Here is a 25918-nt window from a genome sequence, read left to right on the forward strand (position 1 = left end):
GCTGAACCAAAGTAGCCGCCATCACCTGGAGGGTCAGGCCCAAGGGCTGACTCTTTCTTTAGGTCAGCCAGTGTTCTCTCCTATTTTGCCAATGCTGTTGATCACACAGCCATTTCTTCTTGGTACAGGGCCACTTCCAGGGCTGCCTGGCTCCTGACATCAGGAAGTTCAGCTACTTCCCCAGCTATGTCGATGAAAATCTTGAGCTTTTTAGAAACAAGTGTGTGCTGATGTACTGTACAGGAGGGATTCGCTGTGAGCGTGCCTCCGCCTACCTCAGGACCAAGGTGAGGGGTCATTCTGGGAACACCTAGCTCAGGGGCTTGAAGCATGCGTTGCCAAGCCCAGGAATGCTTATATGAGGGTGCCTTTTCTGTTGCTGGCTGGTGAAGTTGTGTTTGATGGGGTGGGTGAAGTGTATGGCCCATAGCGTTCGTGCAGCTGCTGGGAATCATAAGGGCAGAAGGCATGTGTCCAAAAACCGTTTTTTGTTGGAGCCTTCTGTCAAATAAGAATTGCAGTGAAGGAGGGTGTCTCAATATTCAGCTCCCTCCCACCTCCGTTTATAGTCTGGCCTGTGTACAATCTGTGTTTTTCTGTGCAAGGAATGCTGGGTAACGCAGTGTACCTCCTGCTGGGGGGAGCAGAGTGTCACTGCACACTTTACCTCCTGCTGGGGTGGGGATGAGTGTCACTGCACACCTGTACTGCCTGCAGTTGAGGACAGACTCACAGACTTCTGTTTTCTCGGACAAGCGCTTGAGACCTAGATTCTGCATATAGGAAACCTCCACTTCCTCTTGCGTTACTTCGGTCTCTTGGCCATGCCTCTATCCAGATGCATATGCTACTGCATAATGGGGCTCCCCCTGCCCCTGGAGCACCCCAGGGCAGCCTGGTGCAGCATCACAATTACATCTTGGCCTCACACTCCCCTAGTGGACTTTCACTGGATCCAGTGAGGTTTACATAGCCTGCAGGGTGCCCTGCGGGGTCTGGTTTACATAACCCAATGGTGGCATATAACACATGCAGGCCTCCTCCACAGCATCCCACCCGCACCCCGCTGGTTGGGGAAGGGGCTCTCACCTCGGACCTAGGGGCCGTCTGGCGCACCAGGCAGTCTGGCATGAGCTGGCCGGACCAGCCTTGGCTAGGTTTGCTGGGCTTTGTTTCCAACAGGCTGCATGCAGGGAGGTGTACCAGCTGAAGGGCGGCATTCACAAATACCTGGAGGAATTTCCTGATGGGTTCTACCGGGGGAAGCTGTTTGTGTTTGATGAACGCTATGCCATAGCTTCCAATGAAGATGTTATTGCAGGTAGGGCCATTGCCTCTCCAATCACAGGGTGACAGCTGCATTTTGTCACCATAGCCCTCTAGGACAGAGGCTCACACCGTGGTCAGTGCCACATCTGCTGGTTGGGGTCAGGGTGCTGGCTGTACTGCCCTGTTTCCAGCTATTGGACTGCCGTAAAGACAACAAAAATCCAGAAATGCTTTCCCAGCACAGCTGTTCTGTCAGCCTATGGTGCTGGCATGCTGTGTGATCAGGAGTGAGAAGGGAGGTGGTCTGCATTCACACCCGGCAGTGCAGGGGCCATGAGGTAATGCTTCTGTGGCAGCAAGGACAGCACAACACACTGTGCCAGTGGGGCGAGCAGGTAATTGTACAAGTCGATAGCATTGCTAGCCTTAGTACTGATCTTGTCATACCTTTGCACTGATCAAACCATTCTGAGCCAGCGTAGCGCTAGAGACAGCCACTGCAGGGAGCCAGCTCCGCTAACCTCATGCAGGCAGAGTGGGCTGCCCGGCTATGGAAGAAAACCTGGTAGCACCAGCTCATGGGGCACTCAGCTGTTCCTGGCGGTCAGTGCAGCCCAGCCATTGTGTTTCACACTAGTAAAAGCTGAAGAGCAGCGAACACACCCTGGGTGTCCAGCTGGGGCCTGCTTGTCAGCTGTTCAGCTCCAGAGTGGAACTATGCTGCTGACAAGAGGTGGCCAACAGAGGACTTAGGCCACAGGCAAGATTAGCCCTTCTGCTGCAGTGGAAGAGGAGTCAGTGCTTGTGCTCAGAGCATGGTGCAGCTGTCTCTAGATGGATAATCACTTTGAGCTCAATGGCCTACCCATTTGCTGTACGTTTATGCATCTTGCATGTGACAGGCTTTGTGCTGGGAAGAGAACATCCTTCTGAAGCCATGGCTCTGCCCAAGGGGCTAGGGGGATGTGGCGCAGCTCAGTGAAGAGCTAGACTAGTTGTGGTTAGCTTGCAGAGGTGCAGTGCAGCTGGGAGGAAAGCTGCTCAGTAAAGGACAAGTTGTGCACTGGGTTGTGTAGGGCCCTGTAGCCCCTTGGCCTTGTGTGCCCAACCCTGAGAGCACATTCCAAAGGCAGCCCTTCCACTCCTGTTTGCATGCTGTAGCCACAGGCAGGCGTGGACCACTGCCTAGGGCCAGCCAGCTCTTGCACACGGGGCCCCTGGGTGGCCGGAAGGAATGTGCCTTAAGCATGTTAACATTGAACTCAAAGCTAAAAATCCTCTCTTGTGGGTAGGGGCTAGGGCCCAGTTTGGTGAGGAAGCCGGGCCAGAGCGAGACAGCTTGAAGGGTCACCATTGGACTGACGTTTTGCAGCCCAGTTAGACAATGCAGCAGGCCATTCTCAAAGGAGCATGTAGTAGGAGAGCACAGGGCCCCCAGCACAAGTGGGGTAGACAGGGCTGTGTGGGTTTTAACGTCGCTTCGCCTCTCCCCAGAATGCAGGTACTGCGGGACACTCTGGGATCAGTACAAACTGTGCTCCAGCCTGCACTGTCGGCAACTTGTCCTAGCTTGCCCAAGCTGCAGAGCAAAGGGATTCACAGCCTGTTGTCCCGTTTGTCAAGAGAAAGGGCTCAAGCTGGCTTCAAGCCCTTCTGGATGGATGGCCAAGGAGGAATGTGACTGCACGGACAGACGGCTGCGGGTATCAGTCAAACACAATAGTGTGAACATGCTCAGCACAGGAGAATGTTAGCCATGCCACAGTTGACGCTCATATTTGAGGGCGGGGGCTTCCAACACTGGGTACCTGTCTTCCAGGTCTTGTCACTGGATTTCTTCATTGAGACCACAGGGATGGCTGTGAAATACTCAGCTTCAGCATCTGTTAGGAATGGCCCTCCCACAGCTAAGTTTAAATTAATGGCGTGTCAAACACAGCAGTGGTGCTACAGGGTTCCGCCTGCTGCAGTGAAGTCACTGTTCTGCCTCCCACAACAAGCTGAGCACCAGCGAGCACCTGATAAGTGCAGCACGTGCTATGGAATTCAGCTACCCACAACCAAGCAGGAACCAGCAGGTGCAAGAAGCAGTGATGCCTGTGCTGGCTTTACTCCAGACATTTAGCTGTGTGCATGTCCTGGGCCTACCCAGTTGCCTTGGCCCTCCCTAGTGCGATGGAGGCAGCAGGGTTTTGTTCACTGCGAGCACAAGCAGACTGTGTTTGACGCTATTCTCCACATAAACACCAGCAACGTGAATCTCCTCTCCTGTAGCAGCACTGTAGAGCAGACTAACTACACCAGTTCCTGGGTTCACACTAGTGACGAGCAGGTGCGTGAGCAGAATCTGGATGCATGCGTTCATCAGACCAAAAGTTCAACAGCCATGTACCAGCGCAGCCAAGGTCATCTGGCAGGGCATGTTGGGTGGACAGAGGCAGAAGTGCAAATGTGTGTGGCACTCTGTTCCTCCCCTGAGGCACACAGTGCCCCGGCCAGCCTTGCTGCCAAAGGGCATTCACGTGAATGAGTTTTTAAATGGCCAAGCCACAGCCCAGGCCTTGCATTGTGCTGGGAATGCTGCAGAGAACGGGTGGTGTTCTGAAAGGCACTGAAGTTGGGCCACTGGCTGAGGCTGGGGTGCAAATATTATTGAGCATTGTGGGCGCAGACGTGGTGCTGTGTGATGCCCCCACGTAAATGCACACAATGGCTACACGAGAGCTGAGGCTCACCGGGGTTAAATGCAGCTCTGTGGCTCCGGTGAGGTACTGCTACACATAGCAGCATGGCTCGTGTTGCTCTGCTGCAGCGTCTGCTGGCCAGCTTGTCTCTGCCCTTGTTCATGGCTGCCAGTCATACATGGCCTTCGGGAACTCACAGAACTGAAGTTTGGCCCATCACTCGATGCCCTGATTAAAGTCTGTGGGCCATGGCCAGGCTCTCCAGCTGGCCTACTCCAGCCCCTACTTGTCTAGCACCTGACAGTGCTGCCTCCGTGAAGAGGGGTTGTGAGTTGCTTGGAGAACTCACCGCTGCTGATGAGGAGTCCCCTTTGGACTGTAGCTCTCCTTCTGCACTAAGGCCTAGTAAAGTCAACTACTGGCTACAGCACAACAATGCCCCCCTTACTCAGTGTCCCGGTGTCTGTGACACTGCTCAGCAGCAGCTGTGTACAGGGAGCAAGTATGTGACATCCTCCTCCTCCTCCAAGTGCTCGAGCAGTTAGTTTGGCCCTGTCCGGCAAAGGGTTCTCCTGCTGCATCTCTCACTTGCACTGCGGCCCTTCGCGCACTTGGCATGAGCTGCAGCCTTTCACACCCCGTCATAGTTTAGCTCTCTGGTCAAATCACCGCATCTTCCCCTTCTAGGCTATCATTGGAGCCTCCCTTCTTCGACGCCTCCAGCAGTCACCAACTGCCCCACGCTAACTGCAGCGCTCCTGCAATGGCTGGCAGGGGAACACAGGCCTGCCTTCTCCCCAGGCTTCAATCCAGGGCTCCTCAGTCCAGCAGGTCAGGTCTGTCCCCATCAGCCTCTACTGCTCTTCCTTCCCTGGACTGCATGCAAGCCCGTGCCTACCGTCCTGTCTGGAGGCTCACCTCGCCGAGTCCCTTCCCCTGCCTCAGTGCCTGGCTTTTATAGGTACCCCGCCTGTGCCTGCTCAGGGGAGCACTGGTCAGCCAGTCCCACTGCCCTCCGTGCTGCAGCGGGTGGCGCCTACAGCTAATTGGCTTCTTGCCTCTCTGGCCGACTTGGCACAGCCAGGCTGGTTGCGGGGCGGGGGGGGGGGGGGGGGCACCCATCACATGCAGGTTGCCAGTTACTTCTCGTCAGTTCTAGCCACATGATTTTCCATTTGGGCTGCAAAGGAACCTTCTCCTTGCCGAACCGGGGGAGAAGGGCAGGGCAACCTTCGTTCAATGCTGCCAGGCCTGACAGAGGTCTCTGACAGCAGTCCCATGACTACCTGCTCAACCACAGCTAGAGCGCTGCTTCGTGGGTGCCATGGTGGAACCCTTCCCCAGAGCTGAGGCGCGGCGACTAGAATAATGCTGGGGCTGAGCCCAAGCATCTGTTGTGATGCCCTTTGGAAGCACCCCTCGGTCTTTAGGCATCTGGTGCACCCAGCACTGGGTCGATGCTTGTTTGCCTGCAGCACCTTTCCCAGGTGTGCTGGCAAGCTGGTGCAGGCACAGCATGCTGCCAACAGGTACATTGTGCATTCCCAGCCTACAGCACTATCAGTAGCTGTGGTTGGGAACTGTAACCTACAGCTAGTTGTTGCACTGTGTATTTGTCAGCTCCTGTTTAAAAAAAGTGCAGCCAACCAGCTGACAAACCTGTGGGCCAGATGTAAGCCCAATGAGAGGCCCTGTCTGCTCATTTTCAGCCCAGCATGGGCAATGTTGTTGGCTATGCATTAGTGTGAACTTTTAAACCTGCAGGGTGTCCGTGACACTACCACAGACCCAAGCAAACGCTCTTCAGCAGTGCACGGCCTGCATGGCCTCCTCTAGAAACCCAGTAGTGCCCTGGTGAACAGCCGCTGAGACCTCGCTCGTTTCTCAGCGACCTGGCCTGCTAGCGAGCTGCTGGCTCTTAATGAGGGGCTTTACCTCCAGTACTCCACTTGGTCCTGCTCCCCCAGTGCTGGGAAGTCGCTCCATTACCCATGCCACGGCAGGCCAGACACCAGCCAGGATGGAATGTTCAGGTGGAGGAGGCTGGACCAGTGCAGCGTAGGATGTAGGTCCGCCCCTGCTACAAGGTGGAGGTAATACGCTCCTTTTGCAGGGTGCCGCCAATGTTCTGTAGCGGGGGTGAAGCGGAGACTACAGCGGGGTTGCTGTGCAGGAGGGGGCACGGTCCACATGGCTGGTTCACTTGTGTTCAGCATAGGGGGGCCAGGACATTCCATGTCCTCCCGTTTCCAAGGCAACTCCAGGGCCTGTTCCAGCGTCACGCTGTGCAATACACCCAAAGAAACACACGGACACTGCTTGAAAAGCTGACTCAGCACCACTGCAGCCATTCCTGAGTGGACACACTAGTTCCATGGCTCAGCAGTGTCTGCAAGGGAGTCTGAGCTTGCTGTATGGAGGGGCCTGCTTTCCTCAGGAACAAGTGACCCTGCCTCGGTATTCATTATTGCACCACAGTGCACCTGGCACACAGCCTGATGCTTTTCACCCCACCCTTCTCTCCACTGTGCAGCGCCTGCTCACTTCTCCTGGCATTCCAGCACAATCACGAGCAGCATCCAGTGAGCAAAGGTGCACCCTTGTGAGTACAGCTCTCACACGGAAGCCCAGACTCATCCCACAGTATGTTTCTAGTTCCAGGGAAGCGTAGTGGCTACGACAGCCTGAAAAAGAGAAAGTGCTTTTTAAAGCGTGCCTTTATCTGCTTGTGGGGTAAAATCCTCCTCTCATGTCTGCACAGCAGAGTCCACCTCAGAGCATGCTGTGCTCCCCACACCCCCCAGACATCCCTGGGACATCAGGGCAGGCACTATTGGCCTGGTCGGTTAGACTTTCCATTCCCCTGAGTAACTGGGAGAGCAGATACTGATGCTCTTCGCGCTGTGCGAAGCTGAGTGGACAACTCCGCTGTTAGGTAGCATCTAGAGTCAGGACTGATGTTTTCATTGATTTTTTCTAAAGCCTTTGGGATGTGTTTTTAGGCCTGGGGATGTCCAGGTGGCATTGGGCCAATCACATCCCTTGCTGGTTTTGCAGCATTCTCTAATATTTTGTATGGGATTTTACAAAAATCTCTACTGAAGCCTTTTAATTGTCATTTAGGGCATATTTATTACACTTCTAAGAGCAGCAATCACACAGGTTTATGTTGGCCACTCCAGATTAAAGTGTGACAGTTAGATACAGTAAATCAGGGCCAAAGCCTGCAATCCTGACACATGCAAAAATTCTATTGAAATCAGTGGAAGTTTTGCTGTAACACACAATGCACAGACTGCAGACCTCCACTGGTAAGAGCAGAGATAAGGGGTTGTCTATGAGGAGAAAAGACTGGACGGATTCCTTAGGTGTACAAGGAACAGCCCTCATTTGGCAATGGTTCTGCATGGGTAAACTTCAGGCTGTGCAGCCCAGGCTTCTGCTGGAGTCCCTAGGAGTCAGTGGGGATGTAATGGCTTGCAGTGAGGAACCCACTGGATGACCAGAAGCTGCATATGCCCGCTGGAAATTCTTCCCTGGAAAGGCAGTATGTTTTTATCACCACACAAACCCAGCTGCTTAGTGTGGACTACATGGATTCCCAGGCAGGGTGTTTTCATATACTGTCTTTATTAGGGTGCACTATTTAGAGATTTAGGATGTTCGTAAAAAGAGGTTTTGCAGCTAAATAAAATGGTCAGGCAGAGAGAAAACCAGACTTCCGAGTGAGGGCTGCAGCACGCTCTTACAAGATCCAGTAAAACCACCAGTGCACATTTCCAAGATAAGATCGGGTGTGGGGAGGGTGGGGGAATCCTGCCCCTCTTGACATCAATGAGAGCTTGCACTTGCCTTCAGCAGGCAATGGTTTTGCATAGCCATGCGAAAGGAGATAGGAAGATTTCCACACCTGATCTGCTCTGTTTTGATGGAGCTTTTACTTCCTAATCAGTGGCCTTTGGTTCTTTTTATTTTGGGGGCAGGGGAAAATATGGGTGATTTTGACGTCTGCACATAATTAAGCAAATGTTGGTAATTAATTGGAAATTACAATTTCTAAAAAGGGATAGTAGAAATGTGGTGGGAGAGTAGAAATGCTTGTCCAACAAGTAATTTATCTATAATATTTGAGAGCAGGTTGAAAAAATAAAGTATTTTTAAATACTTATGCAACGTGTGTAGAGCAGTAATTTTTTCCACTCATGCATAACACATCCTAAATAGGTCTGAAACACCATGCAGGAAACCCTAAGAGCAATTAAGTCACGGGTGAATAAACAGTCACTTTTGTGCTGTGATGTATTTTAAACCCAGACTACTGGCAACTTGTTGGATTGGCTTGGAGCCTCTAAAAACAACAACATCATTAGTCATGTTTGATCAAATTGTCACCTACAGTCACTAGTTAATTTAAACCTTTAGTGCGTAAGGAGGCACCACAGCTACTCTGTGTAGGGCACTTTGCCTCTGGAGTTCCACGGTACAGCACAAACCACCAGGCACGAAATTCACAGCCAGGAACTACACCCCAGTTCGACACTTGGGGTAGAAAGGCCCCGTCAGGTCAGCAAGTCTCCTCTTCCTCACTGAAAAAACCAAACAGGACCAAGGGTCAGTCAAGGCAGATGCTGCCCAGCGGGACAGCAGGTATATCCACAGATTGTTTAAAACCAGACCCAGGCTTGTGTGAGGGGAAGAGTTTAGGGACTGTTCCATGGAATTTAAGCCCAGACCACTAGATTATCTAGCCTGACCTGAAAACACGAGCCAGGGAATTTTACCAACTTACACCGGCATTAAGCCCAACAACCTGTGTTTGGCTAGAAGCATCTCTTCTAGAGAGGCGCTGCTCTCAGACAGATGCCATCAAGAGATGGAAAATTCACCACTTCCCTGGGGAGTTTGTCCCTGTAGTTAACCACCCTCCCCGTTAAAATTTGTGCCTAATTTTTAATTTGAGAGGTTCAGATTTCAACTGCCAATCCATTGATTTAGGGTTGAGATTTTCAAAGCAGTCCAGGGTATTGAACCTCATCGCTTCTGGTGAAGTTGATGTGTGACTTTGAGTACACAGATCAGGGTCTGCAGCATCAGTTTAAAAATCTATGTCATTTAAAAAAAAGCTCAAAAACTGAGGTAACTGTCATCAGCTTCAAAGGGGGCAAAGTTTGCAGACAAAAAGTTTGCTAGCTCAATTGCACTACTCCCTGATTGCTTCTTCACCAGGAAGAGATCAGCATATAAGAGGCAGGGACAGAGTAGCTGGTGAATATATGCAGCTGCACAAAGAGACTATGGTTTCTTTTCCAGCCTTATCTTATACTGCTTCTTTATAGCTTAATACTGGCCATCCTGCCCCAGAAAAAGTGCCTTTTTCAAAAGGGATTTTTCCCTCATGAATGGCTGAGCTGCATTTTCCTGCTCCTCTACGTACTTAGGGAGCATTTTCAGAGAAGGTTTTTGCAGTGGATACATACGTAGTTTATCTATTTGAAATAAATATAGAGGAAAAGAAAAAGCAGCCAGAAAAGAAAGACTGCAGACATTAACTCATTGGACGAATGTAAAAAGTCTTCACTCTAAGGTTCCAGATCATAAAGAGTGTCCTGAAGAACAGAAGTGCCTGAAGCTGAGCCAAGAGGAGTAAAACAGACGCTAAAGAGAGTTTGATTTGAGCGAGATGGTGGCAGCTGAGAGCACAAAGAGAGGAGCACAGAGAGACAGCTATTGCCAGTATGGAAAAAATTCTGTTTGTACTTAGACATCGTCCAGTTGCACAGCTGAGAAGTTATGCCAGAGGCCGTCAGAACGATGTATACGAGCTGCAAACAAGAACCAAATCAGATATCTTCTGTACAGTTCTCATGCTCAAAGAGGCAAAATATATAACACCTACATGACAGGTAAAGTCACTAACTTATCAACCAAAAGGAAGCAGGATTGAAAACTTAAATATAAAGCTTTTTAAGGTTAGCGTGGTGATGTGCACAGCGTCCAAGCTCAAGGAAACCTCAGATAGTCAGTGAGGAGTGCACCTCTAGTTGAACATGTGGTTTTTATCCACCTACTAGGTCCCAAGAAAATCCTCCTTGCACTGTGCATGCCAAGAACCTCTTCATTTGAGAGGAACTGTACGTGTACAGAAGAGGAAGCTCAGTGTGTTGGGGACCGGTGTGTGCGTTGCTGCATGCACACAGTCCCACGGGGCAGCTCGTGTGAATAAAGGTCTGCACATACGCAAGTGTCTGCAGAACCAGAGCCCTATTTGGAAGCTTCTGGGATGCCAGGTTGTGACTCCTGGGGGATTCTGTGCCACTGTACATGTGCAGACCTCGTGTACTGCACAGAACTTTTTTCCCACGGTCTGGTGGGAAGGTGTTGCAGTTAGGCCTTTTGTACATTACAGGTCACTGTGGCACCAGAAGAGAGAGCAGCCACTCCCAGGCCACCTCCAGCTGCAGATAGGGAAGGGAGAAGTCTGTCTTCCTCACAGTAACCTGCCTATGGGGCCAGGTCAGAAGGCACAGGATATGAGGACAGACAGCATGGAGCTAGTTGGGAATGGCGTGCCACAGACTGGGGTTCAGAGTGGTAGTGGGGTGGGGGACAGACTGGGGCGGGCTGAATGGGAGTAGGGTGCAGGGAAACATGGAGTTGGGGCGAGGAGTTGTTTGTGAGTGCAAAGACATGGGGATGGGGGGGGGCGCTGAGAGGGGGTGCTAGGACACATGGGGATGGGGGATGAGGGGGTGCTAGGACACGGGGATGGGGGGGCTGAGAGAGGGTGCTAGGACACGGGGATGTGGGATGAGGGGGTGCTAGGACACGGGGATGGGGGGCTGAGAGAGGGTGCTAGGACAAAGGGGGATGGGGGGGCTGAGATGGGGTGCTAGGACACATGGGGATGGGGGGCTGAGGGGGTGCTAGGACACAGGAGGATGGGGCAGCTGAAAGAGGGTGCTAGGACACATGGGGATGGGGGATGAGGGGGTGCTAGGACACAGGGGGATGGGGGGCTGAGAAGAGGTGCTAGGACACACGGGGATGGGGGGGCTAAAGGGGGGGTGCTAGGACACGGGGATGGGGGGCTGAGAGAGGGTGCTAGGACACAGGGGGATGGGGGGGCTGAGATGGGGTGCTAGGACACATGGGGATGGGGGGCTGAGGGGGTGCTAGGATATGGAGAGGGGGGCTGAGAGAGGGTGCTAGGACACGGGGATGGGGCGGCTGAAAGAGGGTGCTAGGACACATAGGGATGGGGGGATGAGGGGGTGCTAGGACACGGGGATGGGGGGATGAGAGGGGGTCCTAGGACACATGGGGATGGGGGGCTGAGGGGGTGCTAGGACACGGGGATGGGGGACTGAGAGAGGGTGCTAGGACACAGGGGGATGGGAGGCTGAGGGGGGGTGCTAGGACACACGGGGATGGGGGGCTAAAGGGGGGGTGCTAGGACCTATGGGGATGGGGCAGATGTGCTGCCTGAATGCAAAAGACTAGGAGTCAGCAAGGGGTCTGCATGGGGGAGGCTCCCGCACAAACCCACCCTGCCCACCACACTTCACGCATCTCCTACCCACATCCAACAGCCCTCCAGATTTATGTCCCGGAGCCTTCTCAGCAGCCACTTCCTCCCCTCTGCACCCCACCCCCCGTTACCCCCAACTCAGCCTTTGCACTGCTTCTGGGGGTGCAGGACACAAGGTCTGGTATTGCAGGTTAAGTGAACTATTACTCAGAGTTCTGTATTTATATTTCTAGTAAGGAATCTATTGGTGAAAACTAGTTCCTCCTCCTTTTGTATTGTCTGCATTGTTAAGACATACTTGATGATGGGTATTGCCACATAAATTACTAAAATAAATGAAACTGAAGCAATTATACAGCAGTATTGTGACAAATAAACTATGCAGCTTTTTAACTAGTACACCCAGAATGTTTAATTTTTCTTCCACACAGAATCCCCCCAGGAATATTTTGTGTACATGCCATGTATTAATGCACTACTGTGAGAACAGCCGAGTGGCTGGAGACAAAATCCAGTCCACATGTAAAACCTTGACAGTTTGAGCATGTACACACACACACACACGCACACACACACGCACGCACACACACACGCACGCACACACACACCCATAATATACACAAGTCTGCACAGAACTGAGAGCCCCAAGCCATTGTCAATACTTTTCAGTGCCGCAGTCCGTCATCTCGTGCAGAACTACTCTAATTCAGTAGCTTTTCACAGTGAAGTGGACTCTCATTGTACAAGACACAAAACAATTGGACCATGTTGCTAAATTACATGTGGAGCAAAATATGCGGTTCCACTTTACGGCTGGTCACGTAAGGCAGACACAACACGGCTGCCTCTCTGTTACTCTCTACACAGCCAGCAAGTCTTTCCCCAGGCACTTCCTCTCCCAGAGAGCCATTCGTTAATTTCAGCCACAGGTTGGCTCAGGAGTAATGAGGTCAGTTCTTTCACTGCGTTCCAACAGGCTTCGCTGGGTGGCCCACCAGTTGAGTATGCGAGGCTGTAGCCAAGCAACTGTGAGAGTCATCTAGTGCCAAAGCACAGCACTGGTCAGTGGGAAATGCTGGGGCAGGTCCTGCCATCCCATGCAGGTCTGTTACCATCCACGGAGGCCCAGGCAGAACTCAGAACAGAATTTGGCCTTGTCCCACAAATCACACCCAAGAGCAGACCTTAGTCCTTCAAAGGAAGGGGCCACACTGGTCTGTCCTCAGAGCTCGACTCTCCTGATGTTCATCCCCCGTTAAAGTGGAGATGAACCAGGTGCTTGTGTAAAGGTGGCAGCCCAGCAATGCAAAGGGCATGGCTAATACAGTTCAGGGCAGCAGCAGGAGCCTGGGCTTCCTGGCGCTAACTCTGCCAACTCCAGCATCACGAAGCCCATGGAAATGTCAGAGGCACCTGCCTGAGAGCTCAGCACTCTTGAGCATGCCTGGACACCCTGTTTGGTTAAGGCCAGATTCTGCCACCCAGGCCCTGCACAGCATCTTACTCTGGGCCTGTAGCCAACCATCTGCTTACTCCACCACCAGCCCCAATGACCGAATGGGCTGGAACTGTGGGTGGAGTCTGCTGCCACTCTGAAGGAGAAAGCACAAGAGAACCCTCCCCTTTGGACTCAGCTGGTGCTTTCCAAATCAAGTGGAACTGCACCTGACATGTCTGTGTCCTTGAGATGGATCTACCCAGACTCCTAGCCAGGGTCCCTGCCAAAGAGCAGGAGGGGAAAGAGTCACCAGTGACATTCACAGCTGCTGGGAATCACCGACAAGCACAGCTCTGGGGAGTGACAGCACCATGGACTGTGGCATAACGCATGCAAGCAGGCTACATGCAGACTCACCCAGGTCGTTGTTGTTCATCATGGCATTAGATGCACGAAGCCGGGGACCTTGCTGTGTAAAGTGGTACCCGAACTTCAGAAGGGAGCTATTTTTTTCTAGCATGTTGGCAATCTCCATCTCCACCTTGTTGCCCAGTGGCTGACTCTTTATTACAAGAGAATGGAAAAGCAGGTTACAACTGATGGCTGCCATGTTACTTTGGTCCTTGATCTCTCTGTCTGCTTCCTGCAGACTCCACACTGTATCTTATCAGTACCAGCAAGCACTACACAGGGCCTCCCACCAACCGCCCAGCCTTCTGGGGACAGGAGACTCAGTGCAGATGGGGGCGAACTATGAAGTCTGGGTCCATCGCACACCTTATTTTATTGATGTAGAAAAGTTCCACTCTTTCTCCAGAAAACAGCTAGGGGCCTAATTCCCTGCAGCATTTTCCAGGAACCTCTCTCAAGAGGACTATAAATGATGGCACAAAGGCACTGGCTGAAGCATGCGGTGCCAGGTTTCCATTTATGGAGGGTCCAGTCCATCCATACAAAAATGCAAACAGGCAGCTGAATTCTGATGTCTGAATTCTCATGTCATTTGTTGGCTAATACTGGATCATCAGAGAAAAATTGTCTGGTTTTGATTATGTCCATAAGACAATAAGAACGGCCATGCTGATCAGACCAAAGGCCTGCCTAGCCCAGTGTCCTGTCTCCCAACAGTGGCCAATGCCAGATGCCCCAGAGGGGGTGAACAGAACAGGGAATCATCAAGTGATCCCTCCCCTCTCACCCATTTCCAGCCTCTGACAAACAGAGGCCAGGGACACTGTTCCTACCTGTCCTGGCCAACAGCCACGGATGGACCCAACCTCCATGCATTTACGTGGCTCTTTTATGAACTCTGTTTAAGTCTTGATCTTCACAACAACAACAACATACAACCCCACAGGCAGTCAGCAGGGTGTGAATCTCGAACTTCAGCACAGTGCTCTGCCGCTTGGCCTGAGGGCCATCAGCCGCCAGTAATCCTCTAGGAGGACAAGCCACTTGTCAAGTCAGCTACACATACTTCTTCCACCCCCCACCACCAGTGGTTGCTTTTTAGAGTGATTGTCCAGAAGACAGAAGGTGATCCAAACCCCACGTTTTCTGACAAAGGACTCACAACAGAATATCTTGTTGCTCAACCTAAGAGGTCAAGTTGGAGGCGGTTTTACCTGGTTGTCAATTTTGAGCTCTATCAGTGAGGTATTATGTTGGAGTGATTCAATCAGAGCCAAGATCCCTGACCCAGAAATGAAGTTGGACTCTACATTCAAGCTCTTCAAGACACGATTGGTTTTTAACATCTCTGCCAGTGCCTGCAGTCATAAAGCGGGAGGGTTATTATGGAATAATAAACAGCCAAAGAGCAGCCCAGTGCATTTTAGCCTGGGACTCTGCAGACCTGAGTTCAAACGTTCGCTTCTCCACAGACTGCCAGTGACACCTGGGGCAAGTCATGCAGTCTGTGCTTCAGTTTCCCATCTCTGGCCTTTTTCAAACAATATACAGGAACCAAAAGGGGCAGCAAGATTCTTTCCCTTTAAACTGCCTTTTCATGGCAACAGTTCCACTAACCACTTTCCCACAGCAATTATCCTGGCATCACACACGGCATGCAGTGGTACTTACATAGGCTACAGGGTCATTGCTTCTTGTTCCTACTATGCTTAACTTCTTTACATAGGAATTAGTCTTCAGCGCTTCAGCATATGCTTTTAAAGTTGGTATGGGAATATTCTGTGAAAAGCAGCCCAGAGAGGCGTATTAGACAGTCATCCTGATTCAGATTCCTGGTACATGCCATGAGTATTGCATAAAGGGGTGTGCGCTATGTGGATGAAACACAACAAGCTTTCCTTCCTGTGGAAATGGTACAGCTGGGTTATACAGGAACAGGCAGAGCGCTAACCTTAGACTGTGCAGGGCTGATCACACCGCACAGCAGGGTGTGCTCAGCTTTCATCCTGGGTCAGTGGTTTCCAGACTTTCGTCTGGGTGATGCCCGTGACTCAGCTGGGGATGAGGAGTTTGAGATGTGCAAGGGGGCTCTGGGCTGGGACAGAAGCTTGGGACCTGGGGCCAAGAATGAGGGATTCCGGGTGCAGGAGTGACCCTGGGCTGGGTCGGGAGCAGGAGCGGGAGCATGTCAGGGCTCTAGGCTGCAGGAGCAGGCTCTGTCTGGAGCTGGGGCTGAGGGTTTTGGAGTTCAGGAGGGCTCTCCGCGTTTGGGGGGCTCAGGGCTGGGGCAGGGGCAGGGGGTTGAGGGGCAGGCTTACCTCTGGTAGTTCCCAGTCAGAGGCAAAGCAGAGGCAGGTTTCCTGACTGCCCTGGCACCAGGGACTGCTCTGCACGCTGGAAGCAGCCAATGGGCATGCAGACACAGTGTTCGGGGCAGGGGCAGCATGAAAAGTGCCATGGCCCTCCTGCCTCGGAGCCAGACCTGCTGCTGGCCGAGCTCTGGCATCCAAAGTGCAGGTCATGGCCTGGTGTTAGCCAGCCTCCAGGGCTCCTGGGTGCTGAGCCAGATGACCCAGTGCCTTGTGTTCAAAGCCCAGCCCTGTGTCACAACCCGAAGTCTGAAAACTACTGCTCCAGCCAGCACACACCTATTCTCCCCGGGAAGTGTGCATTGCGGGGGGATGGGGCGGCTGAATACCCTGATATTATTAAGGTTGATTTCCTCGAGTTCTGGGTCATTGTTCTTTACTCGTTCCAAAGTTTCTTCTACGTCTGTCGAATTGGGTTCCTCATCAGGGACTGGTTTATATTGTGTGGGCTTAATCACACCTGCAAGTGAACAGCAACACAAAAAAATGAGAGGGCAGGGAAGACATTTTCTTTAGGCCACTTGCAATTTTGGGCTGTTTTTCCCTGGACAAGAGCGCCCCATGCTGAGGGCATGCGGGGAGGACAGACCCTGCACCCAGTTCCTTCTACCCATGGAAGCTGGCCGGAGGCCAGGACTCCAAGTAGCGTGGAAGGGGCGCAGGTGGTAGTGCACTCATAGAGACAGAACGTCTCGAAGAACTCCAGCAACTACATGTAACAAGCAGGATCAGGCCAAGGGGAGAACAGTCTGAACCCCAAAGCCTGAGCTGCTGAAGCAACTGACGTTATGCAGCTACATAAGTGCATCAGGTAAGTAACTCCTTTTATGAAATGGCCTGAAGTGGGTAATTCTGAGAAACGCACACAGACTGGGCTTCCGACTGCATGTACTGATGGACACAGATCACCGCGCTCATGGGCAGGACTGCCACACCACACATCACACAGCAGGGAGGGGCTCCTCCTGAGCAAGCTGCGCACCTGAAACGTTGGCCTGTCTACGCTACGGAGTTTTGTTGACAAAAGAGTTGTGCCATATTAACTCAAGCACTTTAATGATACTGCTGCTGCGTGTCCACACTATGCTCCCTGTGCTGGCAGAGCGCATCCACACAAGCCGTTCCCACATCAACACAGAGCAGTGCCCCAGCGGTAGCTATCCCACTGCCCACTTTAGGGAAGGGTCTGCAATGCCTCATGGGGTGGGGGTAGCATCACATGAAGATTTCTCAGACCCATTGTTCCCGGGGACCGAACGCCAGCCACTCTTCAACTGAAGGGTGTGGTAGGGGGAGGGTGGGCAACAGAACTGATGAGGGGTACGGAACAGCGTTCAGATGTGGAGAGAGGAATAAGACAGAGTGTTCAGCTTGGAGAAGAGACAACTAAGTGGGGATATGACAGAGGTCTATAAAAGCGTGATGGTGTGGAGAAAGTGAGCAAAGAATTGTCATTTAGTTCTCTGCATAACACAAGAACTAGGAAAGCAGTCCTGTAGCAGCTGAAAGACTAAAGTACTACCACTGTCAGATGATAGGACTGTGGGCTAGATGGAGCCCTGCTTTGACCCAGTGTGGCCGTTCCCATGCTCTTATGGATCTCTTCCACCATGAATCACCAGCATCTTCTGGAGGAGGTTTGGCTCAAAGGACATTGAGAAACTGAGGGCCAGTGTCTAAGTGGGGCTCTGTCCAAGCAGCGCTGGATCCCCTTTGTGACAGGATGCAGCCAAAATAGGTAATTTATGTCACTATAGGGGCTCGTCTGCATACTTGGCTCAGTCTAATTCTTGACCTTCCCCCCCACCCCCCACTCTCTGATTTGCTCACCTTGACTCTCTTTTTCTGATTTGTCCTCCTTGCTTACTGTGTTTGGTTCTCTGTGCCTTAAGTATTGAGTCTGTTCTGGTCTGGCTATGGTCTGAAGAAGTGGGTCTGTCCCACGAACGCTCACCTAATAAACTGTTTTGCTAGTCTTTAAAGTGCTACTTGACTGCTTTTTGTTTTGACAGTGTATAGACTAGCACGGCTTCCTCTCTGTTACTAGAAAAGGGGGTTGTCTGATATTGAAGCCTAAGCCCGAAGTTGAAACTTGAGGAATATTTCTGCAGGAACATGCTGCATGTGTTTGCTTCCCTTAAATGTGCCATTTAATCGCTGAATCGGTGATTTCACTATTACATAAACTGTTTGTTTATTTTTAAGCTGAAATATCTCTGTTGTGCAAACTGTGCCGAAGTGAACTGAGAGCAGGTTCCACTCCTTCAGGCGTGATGCACAAGCAGAGAAAAGGCCCGATGTCTGGTAGTTAGGAACTTGAGGTGCACTGATTTGGGCACATTTGGCACCAAAAGGACTGGTGAGGTTGCCCTGCAAGGTGTGACTATGTTGATGGAAGCCAGGGAGGAACCACATGCTGGTACCAGCCAAGTCACGATTGACAGAGGAAATAATAAACCCCCAAATTATAAAGGTAAAACAAGTAAGCGAGTGACACCTCTGGAGCTAACAGACATTGCCCTGCTTGCTGGGAAGGGACAGGGCCCATCCTCCTCTAAGTGCCATTGTGCAGGAGGGTATACAGGGTGCTGACAGGATCCTGCGGATACTGCTACCAAATACATCTGACCAAAAGTGCACAGCCATGCACCCATTGCCTGTGGGCACCCACAGTGAACACTCCTCTAGGAGTAATGACTTCCTGTGGAAATTCCCCATAGCCTTTGTGGTAAAAGCTGGAGGAAGGACAATGACAGTAAAAAGGGGAAAAATCCTCCTGCGTATTTTTCCTTTTAAAAATATCAAAAATGGGGGGCTGGAGAGAGGATCTTCCATTTTCAAAAGAATAATGGGATCCCAGCTCCAACATGAACATTGGTGGAAGCCGGCAGGTGACAGGTCAGGCGTCATCACAAAGCCAATGGGAAGGTTACTATGGACAAAGCCGTAGTCTAACACATATTGGCTACGTCTACACGTGCACGCTACATCGAAATAGCTTATTTCGATGTAGTGACGTCAAAATAGTCTATTTCGATGAATAACGTCTACACGTCCTCCAGGGCTGGCAACGTCGATGTTCAACTTCGACGTTGGGCAGCACCACATCGAAATAGGCGCTGCGAGGGAACGTCTACACGCCACAGTAGCACACATCGAAATAAGGGTGCCAGGCACAGCTGCAGACAGGGTCACAGGGCGGGCTCAACAGCAAGCCGCTGCCTTAAAGGGCCCCTCCCAGACACAGTTGCACTAAACAACACAAGATCCACAGAGCTGACTACTGGTTGCAGACCCTGTGCCTGCAGCATGGATCCCCAGCTGCGGCCGCAGCAGCCAGAAGCCCTGGGCTAAGGGCTGCTGCACATGCTGACCATAGAGCCCCGCAGGGGCTGGAGAGAGAGCGTCTCTCAACCCCTCAGCTGATGGCCGCCATGGCGGACCCCACTATTTCGATGGTGCGGGATGCAGATCGTCTACACGTGCCCTACTTCGACGTTCAACTTTGAAGTAGGGTGCTATTCCCATCCCCTCATGGGGTTAGTGACTTCGACGTCTCGCCACCTAACATCGATTTCAACTTCGAAATAGCGCCCAACACGTGTAGCCGTGACGGGCGCTATTTCGAAGTTGGCGCCGCTACTTCGAAGTAGCGTCCACGTGTAGACACGGCCATTAATGTGTCACCAGTTTGCTCCTCTGTTAACGATATTTCAATGGTTTGGATATGGGCCAGATCTTCAACTGCTATAAATCAACATCCCTCCATGAAACGTCAGTGGAACCACATTGATTTACCCTGGCAGAAGTTGACCCAGTAGTTTCCCGACAATAGACTAAAGTGCACAAGTGTGACAGACTGGGGATGCGGAGAGCAGGAAGCAATACATACTAAGCATCCAACACGTCACCACCTACATGCTTCAGTCACTTCAGGATTCACTCAGACTGCCCCCTGCTATTTTGTGCTGCTTGTCTATTTGAAATGAGGCCTGGGGCCACCATTCTCCCCTCGTGCCAGGGACTGTCCCTCACTGGCTCAGAGTCTGAGCACAGAATTAAAGCTGTTCCACATTTTTCATGCAGAAAATGTTTTCCTACTGAAAAAACACAGTTTCATTGAAACTGAAATTTTCTTCACAGGAAAATATCTAAACAAGCATTTTCATCCCCACCCCCAACAAATCTATCATCTTTTTCGTTTAAAGAAAATGAAATTACAGCTCAGATGAAATTCCAGGTCAAAACAAGCCTTTTGTTTTAAAACTTCCCTTGGGAAAACTGAAATTTTCCATTCAAAATCAAGGACTTGTTTGAAATTTCTCTAGAGAGACCACACGGTTTCCTGGAGATCACGGTCAGTCCCGTTCTGTTAGGTGAGCATCCGAAGAAATGAAAGCCACATGCTTTCCCTTAAGCCCACCTCAGAGGCACCAGATTTCAGACTTCTACAATTCTGGCAAGATAAGTGTGTCGTGTTAATAGTCATACATCTTATGGAAATTTGAGATGAGATAAATCAGGTCAAAATACAGCAGAACCCTGAGATACGCGCACTCAACTTGTGCATATCTCTGGCTGACGCAACTTTGAACGGCGGGGAAACCAATTAGTTGCTACTTTGGTCAGTTTCCCGGATCCTGTCAAGGCCAGCAGGTCAAAGCCTGACTCTTAGCTGCCGCCACCCATAGGACCGGTTTCCACGCTTGAGAGGAGCTGGGAAACTGACCAGCACAGCAGTTTCCCGGCTCCCAACAGCAGAGGGGAGCCAGGAGACAGGCTGCCGCCTGGTTCCCAGCTCCCCACCACTCTGGGAGCCAGGAAACTAACCAGTACAGATCAGTTTCTCGACTCCAGCAAGTGCAGGGGAGCTGGGAGCCAGGCTGCCACCCGGTTCCCATCTCCCCTCAACTTACACAAAATTTGAGTTATGCGAGGTTGCCCAGGAACACAACCTTCACATAACTTGGGGGTCTACTCTATTACCAAAAATAATTCACAGTCACTAGCTCATTAGTAGCTTTGAGTGTTTTAACCAAATACTCCAGCACAGCTGTAAATCAGACTTACTGTTCAGGCCTTCCTTGTTAACAATGGTGGTGCTTCCGAGGGCCTCATAGTACTGCTGGTTGCTCATCAGTGTGTGCATGCCAAGAATAGCTAGGTTAAAAAGAAAGGAAAACAAACAGGCGTTACTGCAGTTCCTTTCCCAGCAAAAGATGGACTGTGGTAAGGCCTTGGGAGCAAGTGTGGTTGGCAATGAAGTAAGGGACTTGCTTTGGGTGAGTGCAGAAAAGTGAGGAAGACAGAACCCAAGGGCAGGAAGTTTCAGTCCCACTGTACTGAGTGGCCATTTTCTCTCTACCAAAAGGGATAGGTCCACGCATCATAAGCAGCCGGAACAGGACAGTGCGTTAATGCCAGAAGATCTTACATGGAGGCACAGATGTGAGAGCGGTTTCCCACAGTTGAGCTGGCTGGAGGGTACAGGTTGGAGACAAACATCAAAAGGGGGAGAGGAAACACACAAAACATAGAAATGGGCCTTAGTTGCTACAAAGCCCAGGCCTGACCCTGCGGTGCACCATGTGCTTTTCGCCAGCCGGCTGCCTGGGTGGGAGGGGCTCTTCGCATCTGCGTGAGACAACAGCATCAACAGCTTACCTGGTGCACTGAGCAGCTGAATGAGCTGCCCCCATCCATTAACCTACAGAACAGTGTATCGGTTCCATGCATATGTGCAGCACCAGCAGGCATTCTGCTCACACCCAACTCAAACCAAGGGCGGTTTTGACTTGAGCTTTGCACTTTTCGACATGTCACAAAAACCTGAAGCAGCCCTGGGGCCTGTGTGACTTGGTGCAGACAGAAACACAAGTAGCATAAACAGAATTCAAATGCTACAAGACCTCAAAAGCAAAGCTTAAGACAACTAAGGCATTTCAGTCTCTAATTTTTCAAAAACGGTATACACACAAAGGGAGAGATTTGCCCAGTCTGAATCAAAAACTAAGCTAAGCCGGCCCACTCCTGTTGCTCAGGGATGTGAAGCCCCGGTGTAAGGCAGCACTAGATTGACAGCAGAATTCTTCCGTTGATCTAGATGCTGCCTCTCAGATCACTTCCATTCTTTCCTGCGGTGTTGCTCTAGTTATGCTGCCCCTGGATATTAGAGAGACAAGGTGGGTGAGGTGACATCTTTTCTTGGACCAACTTCTGTCAGGGAAAGGGCCAAGTTTCAAGTTACATGCTCTTCTTTGGGTCTGGGAACCGTTCACTGCGTGTCATGTGGGATAGATGCCGGGGGAGCGGAGTGTTTAGCATCAGTAAGTAGTTAGCGCCTGTGAGGGACCGAGCAAGGTGCAGCGGCCTGCTAACAGCCGGCCGTCACAGGACACAATCAGGGAGTGAGTGGGTTACAGACCGCGGTAATAAGCTGCGAATCCAGCACCTGTCAGAGGCCGTGACCTCAGTGGGCAGCTGAGTTACGAATCTGAGTCCCATGCTTGTGGCTTGCAGGTGTCCTCTGACGGGGACTGAGCCAGGTGGGACTTAAATAAGAGCCGCCACACCGTGCCACCTCGTGGCTGCCCAGTATAATAGTGCTGAGCATTCCCCCGCCGGCAGCCTGCCTGGTGCCTGCTGCTTGTCTCCATTTCTCTAGCCCAGGCGGGGTCAGTCCTGGCACAACAGGAGAAGCCGGTGGCTGCTTTACACTGCGCCAGCTGGTAATGGCGCCCAAGGAACCACCTTCCAGATGGGGTCAGCAGCTGTCTAATACACACTCTCCACTCCCACGGCTGCAGGGCCAGGTGCACACTGGAGATTTGTGGCTGGTTTCTGCTCCCCTGCTGCCATCTGAGCAAACCCAATACCCATCTCTGAGACATTCTAAGAGAAAGGCGGCCACATCTGTGCTCTTCGGGGGCAGCCCAGCACCTATTCGCTCACATGTGGCGCTGGCACCAGCCGAGGCCGGACGCATGTCGAGAAGAGGGAATGCAGCTCTTTCAGAAAGGTACCCAGCTGCGATCTGAGGACCAAGAGAGGGAGAGCTCACCACTTCCCTGGCCAGTCTGTTCCGATGACTGATCATCCCAGTATTTGTGGCTTACATCAGGAGCCTGTGCTACTTTTCACGGTGTCCTGTCCTATTTGCAGGAGACCCCGGGTGAAGGCAGCGTGCACATTGCTTTGTTCAGGCTGGCTTCAGCTAAAGACATCAGACCAAATCCCAAGTCACTCACTCACCAGAAGATACCGAAGATGCCTTTGAGAAGAGCAAGAAAGTTGGTGCTGGGGGATCTGTCAGGAGCAGGTGATACCATCTCGCATGTGGGGCTGACCACTAAGCTGTTGCAGACTCTGGGTTATCATGGAAATTATAACAAATTGGAACTTCTTTGTGCCAGCTGCAGACAAAGCAGCTGGCTTAGGCAGCTATGTAACAGACGTCCACAAGAATCCCTTCTAGCTGACCTCTCTTCAACATACCTACATCCGACCTGCTCACACGTAAGGCTGATAAGTGAGGATGTGGGGGAGGATCTACAGGACAGCAAAGGGTCACTCGGCCAAGACACGAATGCTTTGACCATACGCCTTCATCATTGAAGATTTACATTAAGAGCACCCAGTGCTTTTTTCATAAAAAAAGAGGACCTGGTACTCAGTTCTGCCCCCACTGCCCGGCGATCCCACGGCTGGAGCTGCTGAGGGGTGGGCACAAAAAACAAAGAAGAGTGCACCTAAGACAGTGGCCACAACCACCAGCTGAAGGATCCCCTGACCAATTAGGCCTGTACAGTCTGTGTTGAGGATCATCCTCTCCCTCTCAACTCAGTTGTCCTCTCCTTAGGTGCCAAATTGGGCTGCACGCTAACAAAGCAGACCTTAGAACACTTGAAGAAATGGGTCACCTCTGGCACTGCTGTGCTATGGAAGCTAGCAGGAACCTCCAGCAGAGCAGAAGCTCAGTCCAGGGGGTGGTATTTGCTCCTACGGAACAGCATGCAGCAGTTTGGGACAGAAGTCGGCACATGCGTTTCACAGACTCAGACCTGCACACAGCCACCCGTCTCATCAGCGGCTGCCTTAACCACACGTTACCATCTCATTGGCATGTGTTGGCTCATGCAGCCCTGCCAAACGGACATGGTGCCATCACCGCAGAACTGCAGGGAGGGCCGTGATGGAGGAAACCTGCTGGCTGCACGCATGGCTGACCACACTTCCAAGAGGTGCAGATGACTAACGCGCACCTCCCAAAAGGGCCAGCTGCCTCCAGCAGAAACCACTGGTGCCTGCAGCTGCTGCTGACTTGCCATGGCTCACTGCATAACGTCCCTTTGAGGTGGCCATGCGTACACTGCTGGAGTGCTGCTGGCCTGGTGCCAATCTCATGTGAACAGCAGCACACTAGGGCTAACAGCCATATCCTCACAGCACGGCAGCAACATGGGACAGCGAGACAGCCATGCTGGCGGATTGCAGAGACCCTGACTTACATCCACTTGTTTGCAGCAGGGGCTTAACAGGCTGGTGACAGGAATGGCCGAAGCGGCTATCACAATACAGAAATTTGGGTGAGCCCCATCTTCACAGTGCAACTGAGGGGAGCCATGAACAGAGCCAAATGTGGTGTAGGAGAACTCAGGAGATCAGAGGGTGGACCGCAAACCCTTCCTCCCCTGGATGACGCAGTCAGAAGATGGCCACAGAAGTAGAGACCGGCTTGCAAAGACGCACAAGAAAAGAGATCATCCTTTTGTTACACATTGGTGCCTTACTTCTCATTTGAATTTGTCTTGCTTTAACTATCAGCTGGGGTAGCTGTCCTGCCTTTCTCTGCTAGATTAAATAGGCCATTGGCCTCTTGTATATACTGCCTAATAGCACCTAATAATACCTCTTCATCTTCTGTGCCTTCCCTCGCAAATCCATTCCTGTTCCTGGTGTGCTAGATAGATGGTGCAACATGCCTGCAGTCAGCTTCACCCCTCACTGAAGCTCACACTACCAAAGGCGAACTATCAGAAAGAGTTGTAATGAAACAAAACTCCTCAAATACACAAAGGGGGCCTCTAGAAACTGCCCCGCACCACGCCCACTCCCTGTTACTGCTCCAATCCACAGACTCTCAGACAGGTCGCAACAATAAACCAAACCCATCACAGACAAGGGCAAATTAGCTTCTACGTGCTTCACTTACAGGACACACTTGCATGGGATATGCATTCATGTGCGGAGGCTGCATATACTGGGAACAAATGCAGGGACCCGGAGAAAGAAAGAGAAGAAACAACAGAAGAATGTTCCCTGTTTGGAGGAGCTAGCTTAACATCCCCACCCTCAGACCAACCTGCCCTCCAGTCCGGAGAAGACGGATGGGCAGACTTTATTCGATAATTCCTTTGTCGTCACCAGGGTTCCCGCTAAGTGCCTCCATCCAGGGGCAGAACGAGTTTTGTCTTGTGCACTGAGGCGTGAGCAGACGTGCCCTGCCCATACACACAGCGGGGGCCAGCTGTGGACAACGTCAGCGCTCTGCTCATCAGCGGGCAGCACCTGAATCTCTCCTGGGTGGCCACCCAAGTGCTCAGCTTACAGGGAGTGTTGCTACTCCAAGTAAATCCCACGAGCCCTTGATCAGTGTGGGGTAGACTTTGTAAGCAAAGCTTTCCCACACCCAGACAACATGACAACAACAAGCAGAAAGTCGCAGTTGTGCGGACAGCTCAACAACCTGCTTCACAGCACACGGGAGGAGAAATAATACAGAATGGGCCTGTAAGAGTCGCACCCCTGGAACGGGTTCTTACCAGCAATGTCACAGAGTTCTGCATCAGACGCATTAGCCAGGGCTTCTTCCAGCTCTGGCTCCAGAGTTACTCTTTCCAGAACAGGATCGATTGGCTTCTGCTTGGGGACCCAGACTTTTCCTATAAACACAAAGTGATGTCAGTGGCATTCTGGCTGCTGGCGCCTGTTGAGCGATCATTCCGTCAGATTCACTTAGTGCACAGATTCACTTCCAAAGAATTCTAGGTGAAACTCCCTGCAGTGCAGAGGGTTAGCAGAACATACATGGTGCTTACGCTCTGCTCACGGCACGCTCTTCACTTACCCGGGGGGGAGTTACGGATCCCAGAGCAGTGGCAGGAGAAACCCTAATTGGAACTGGGAAGTTACAGGTGAGCAAACAGATCCTGACTCCAGA

At 51.6% G+C, this 25918-nt stretch overlaps 2 protein-coding genes across 7 annotated transcripts in view; one reads left to right on the forward strand and one right to left on the reverse strand.

Moving 5' to 3' along the window:
- TSTD2 (thiosulfate sulfurtransferase like domain containing 2) overlaps window positions 1-7425 on the forward strand; it is a 32478-nt gene extending 25053 nt beyond the window's left edge. For all 3 annotated transcript variants that reach the window (XM_074994489.1, XM_074994490.1, XM_074994491.1), the window contains 3 exons: window positions 129-287; window positions 1183-1321; window positions 2764-7425. In XM_074994489.1, coding sequence (XP_074850590.1) covers window positions 129-287; window positions 1183-1321; window positions 2764-3023 — 558 coding nt within the window. In that variant the 3' untranslated portion in view covers window positions 3024-7425. The remainder of the gene's footprint in view (window positions 1-128; window positions 288-1182; window positions 1322-2763) is intronic.
- Window positions 7426-7743: 318 nt separating this feature from the next.
- TMOD1 (tropomodulin 1) overlaps window positions 7744-25918 on the reverse strand; it is a 48065-nt gene continuing 29890 nt past the window's right edge. For 3 of the 4 annotated variants that reach the window (XM_074994494.1, XM_074994492.1, XM_074994493.1), the window contains exons 4-10: window positions 25521-25640; window positions 20770-20859; window positions 16029-16159; window positions 15002-15109; window positions 14545-14688; window positions 13337-13481; window positions 7744-8539 (exon numbers count right to left, since the gene is read on the reverse strand). In XM_074994494.1, the coding sequence (XP_074850595.1) occupies window positions 8475-8539; window positions 13337-13481; window positions 14545-14688; window positions 15002-15109; window positions 16029-16159; window positions 20770-20859; window positions 25521-25640 (803 nt within the window). In that variant the 3' untranslated portion in view covers window positions 7744-8474. Of the gene's footprint in view, window positions 8540-9710; window positions 9776-13336; window positions 13482-14544; window positions 14689-15001; window positions 15110-16028; window positions 16160-20769; window positions 20860-25520; window positions 25641-25918 lie in introns of all 4 variants that reach the window. The other variant, XM_074994495.1, reaches the window with a different exon arrangement.

The sequence above is a fragment of the Carettochelys insculpta genome, chromosome 5 (assembly GCF_033958435.1).
Source record: "Carettochelys insculpta isolate YL-2023 chromosome 5, ASM3395843v1, whole genome shotgun sequence".
In the NCBI taxonomy this organism is placed as follows: domain Eukaryota; kingdom Metazoa; phylum Chordata; order Testudines; family Carettochelyidae; genus Carettochelys; species Carettochelys insculpta.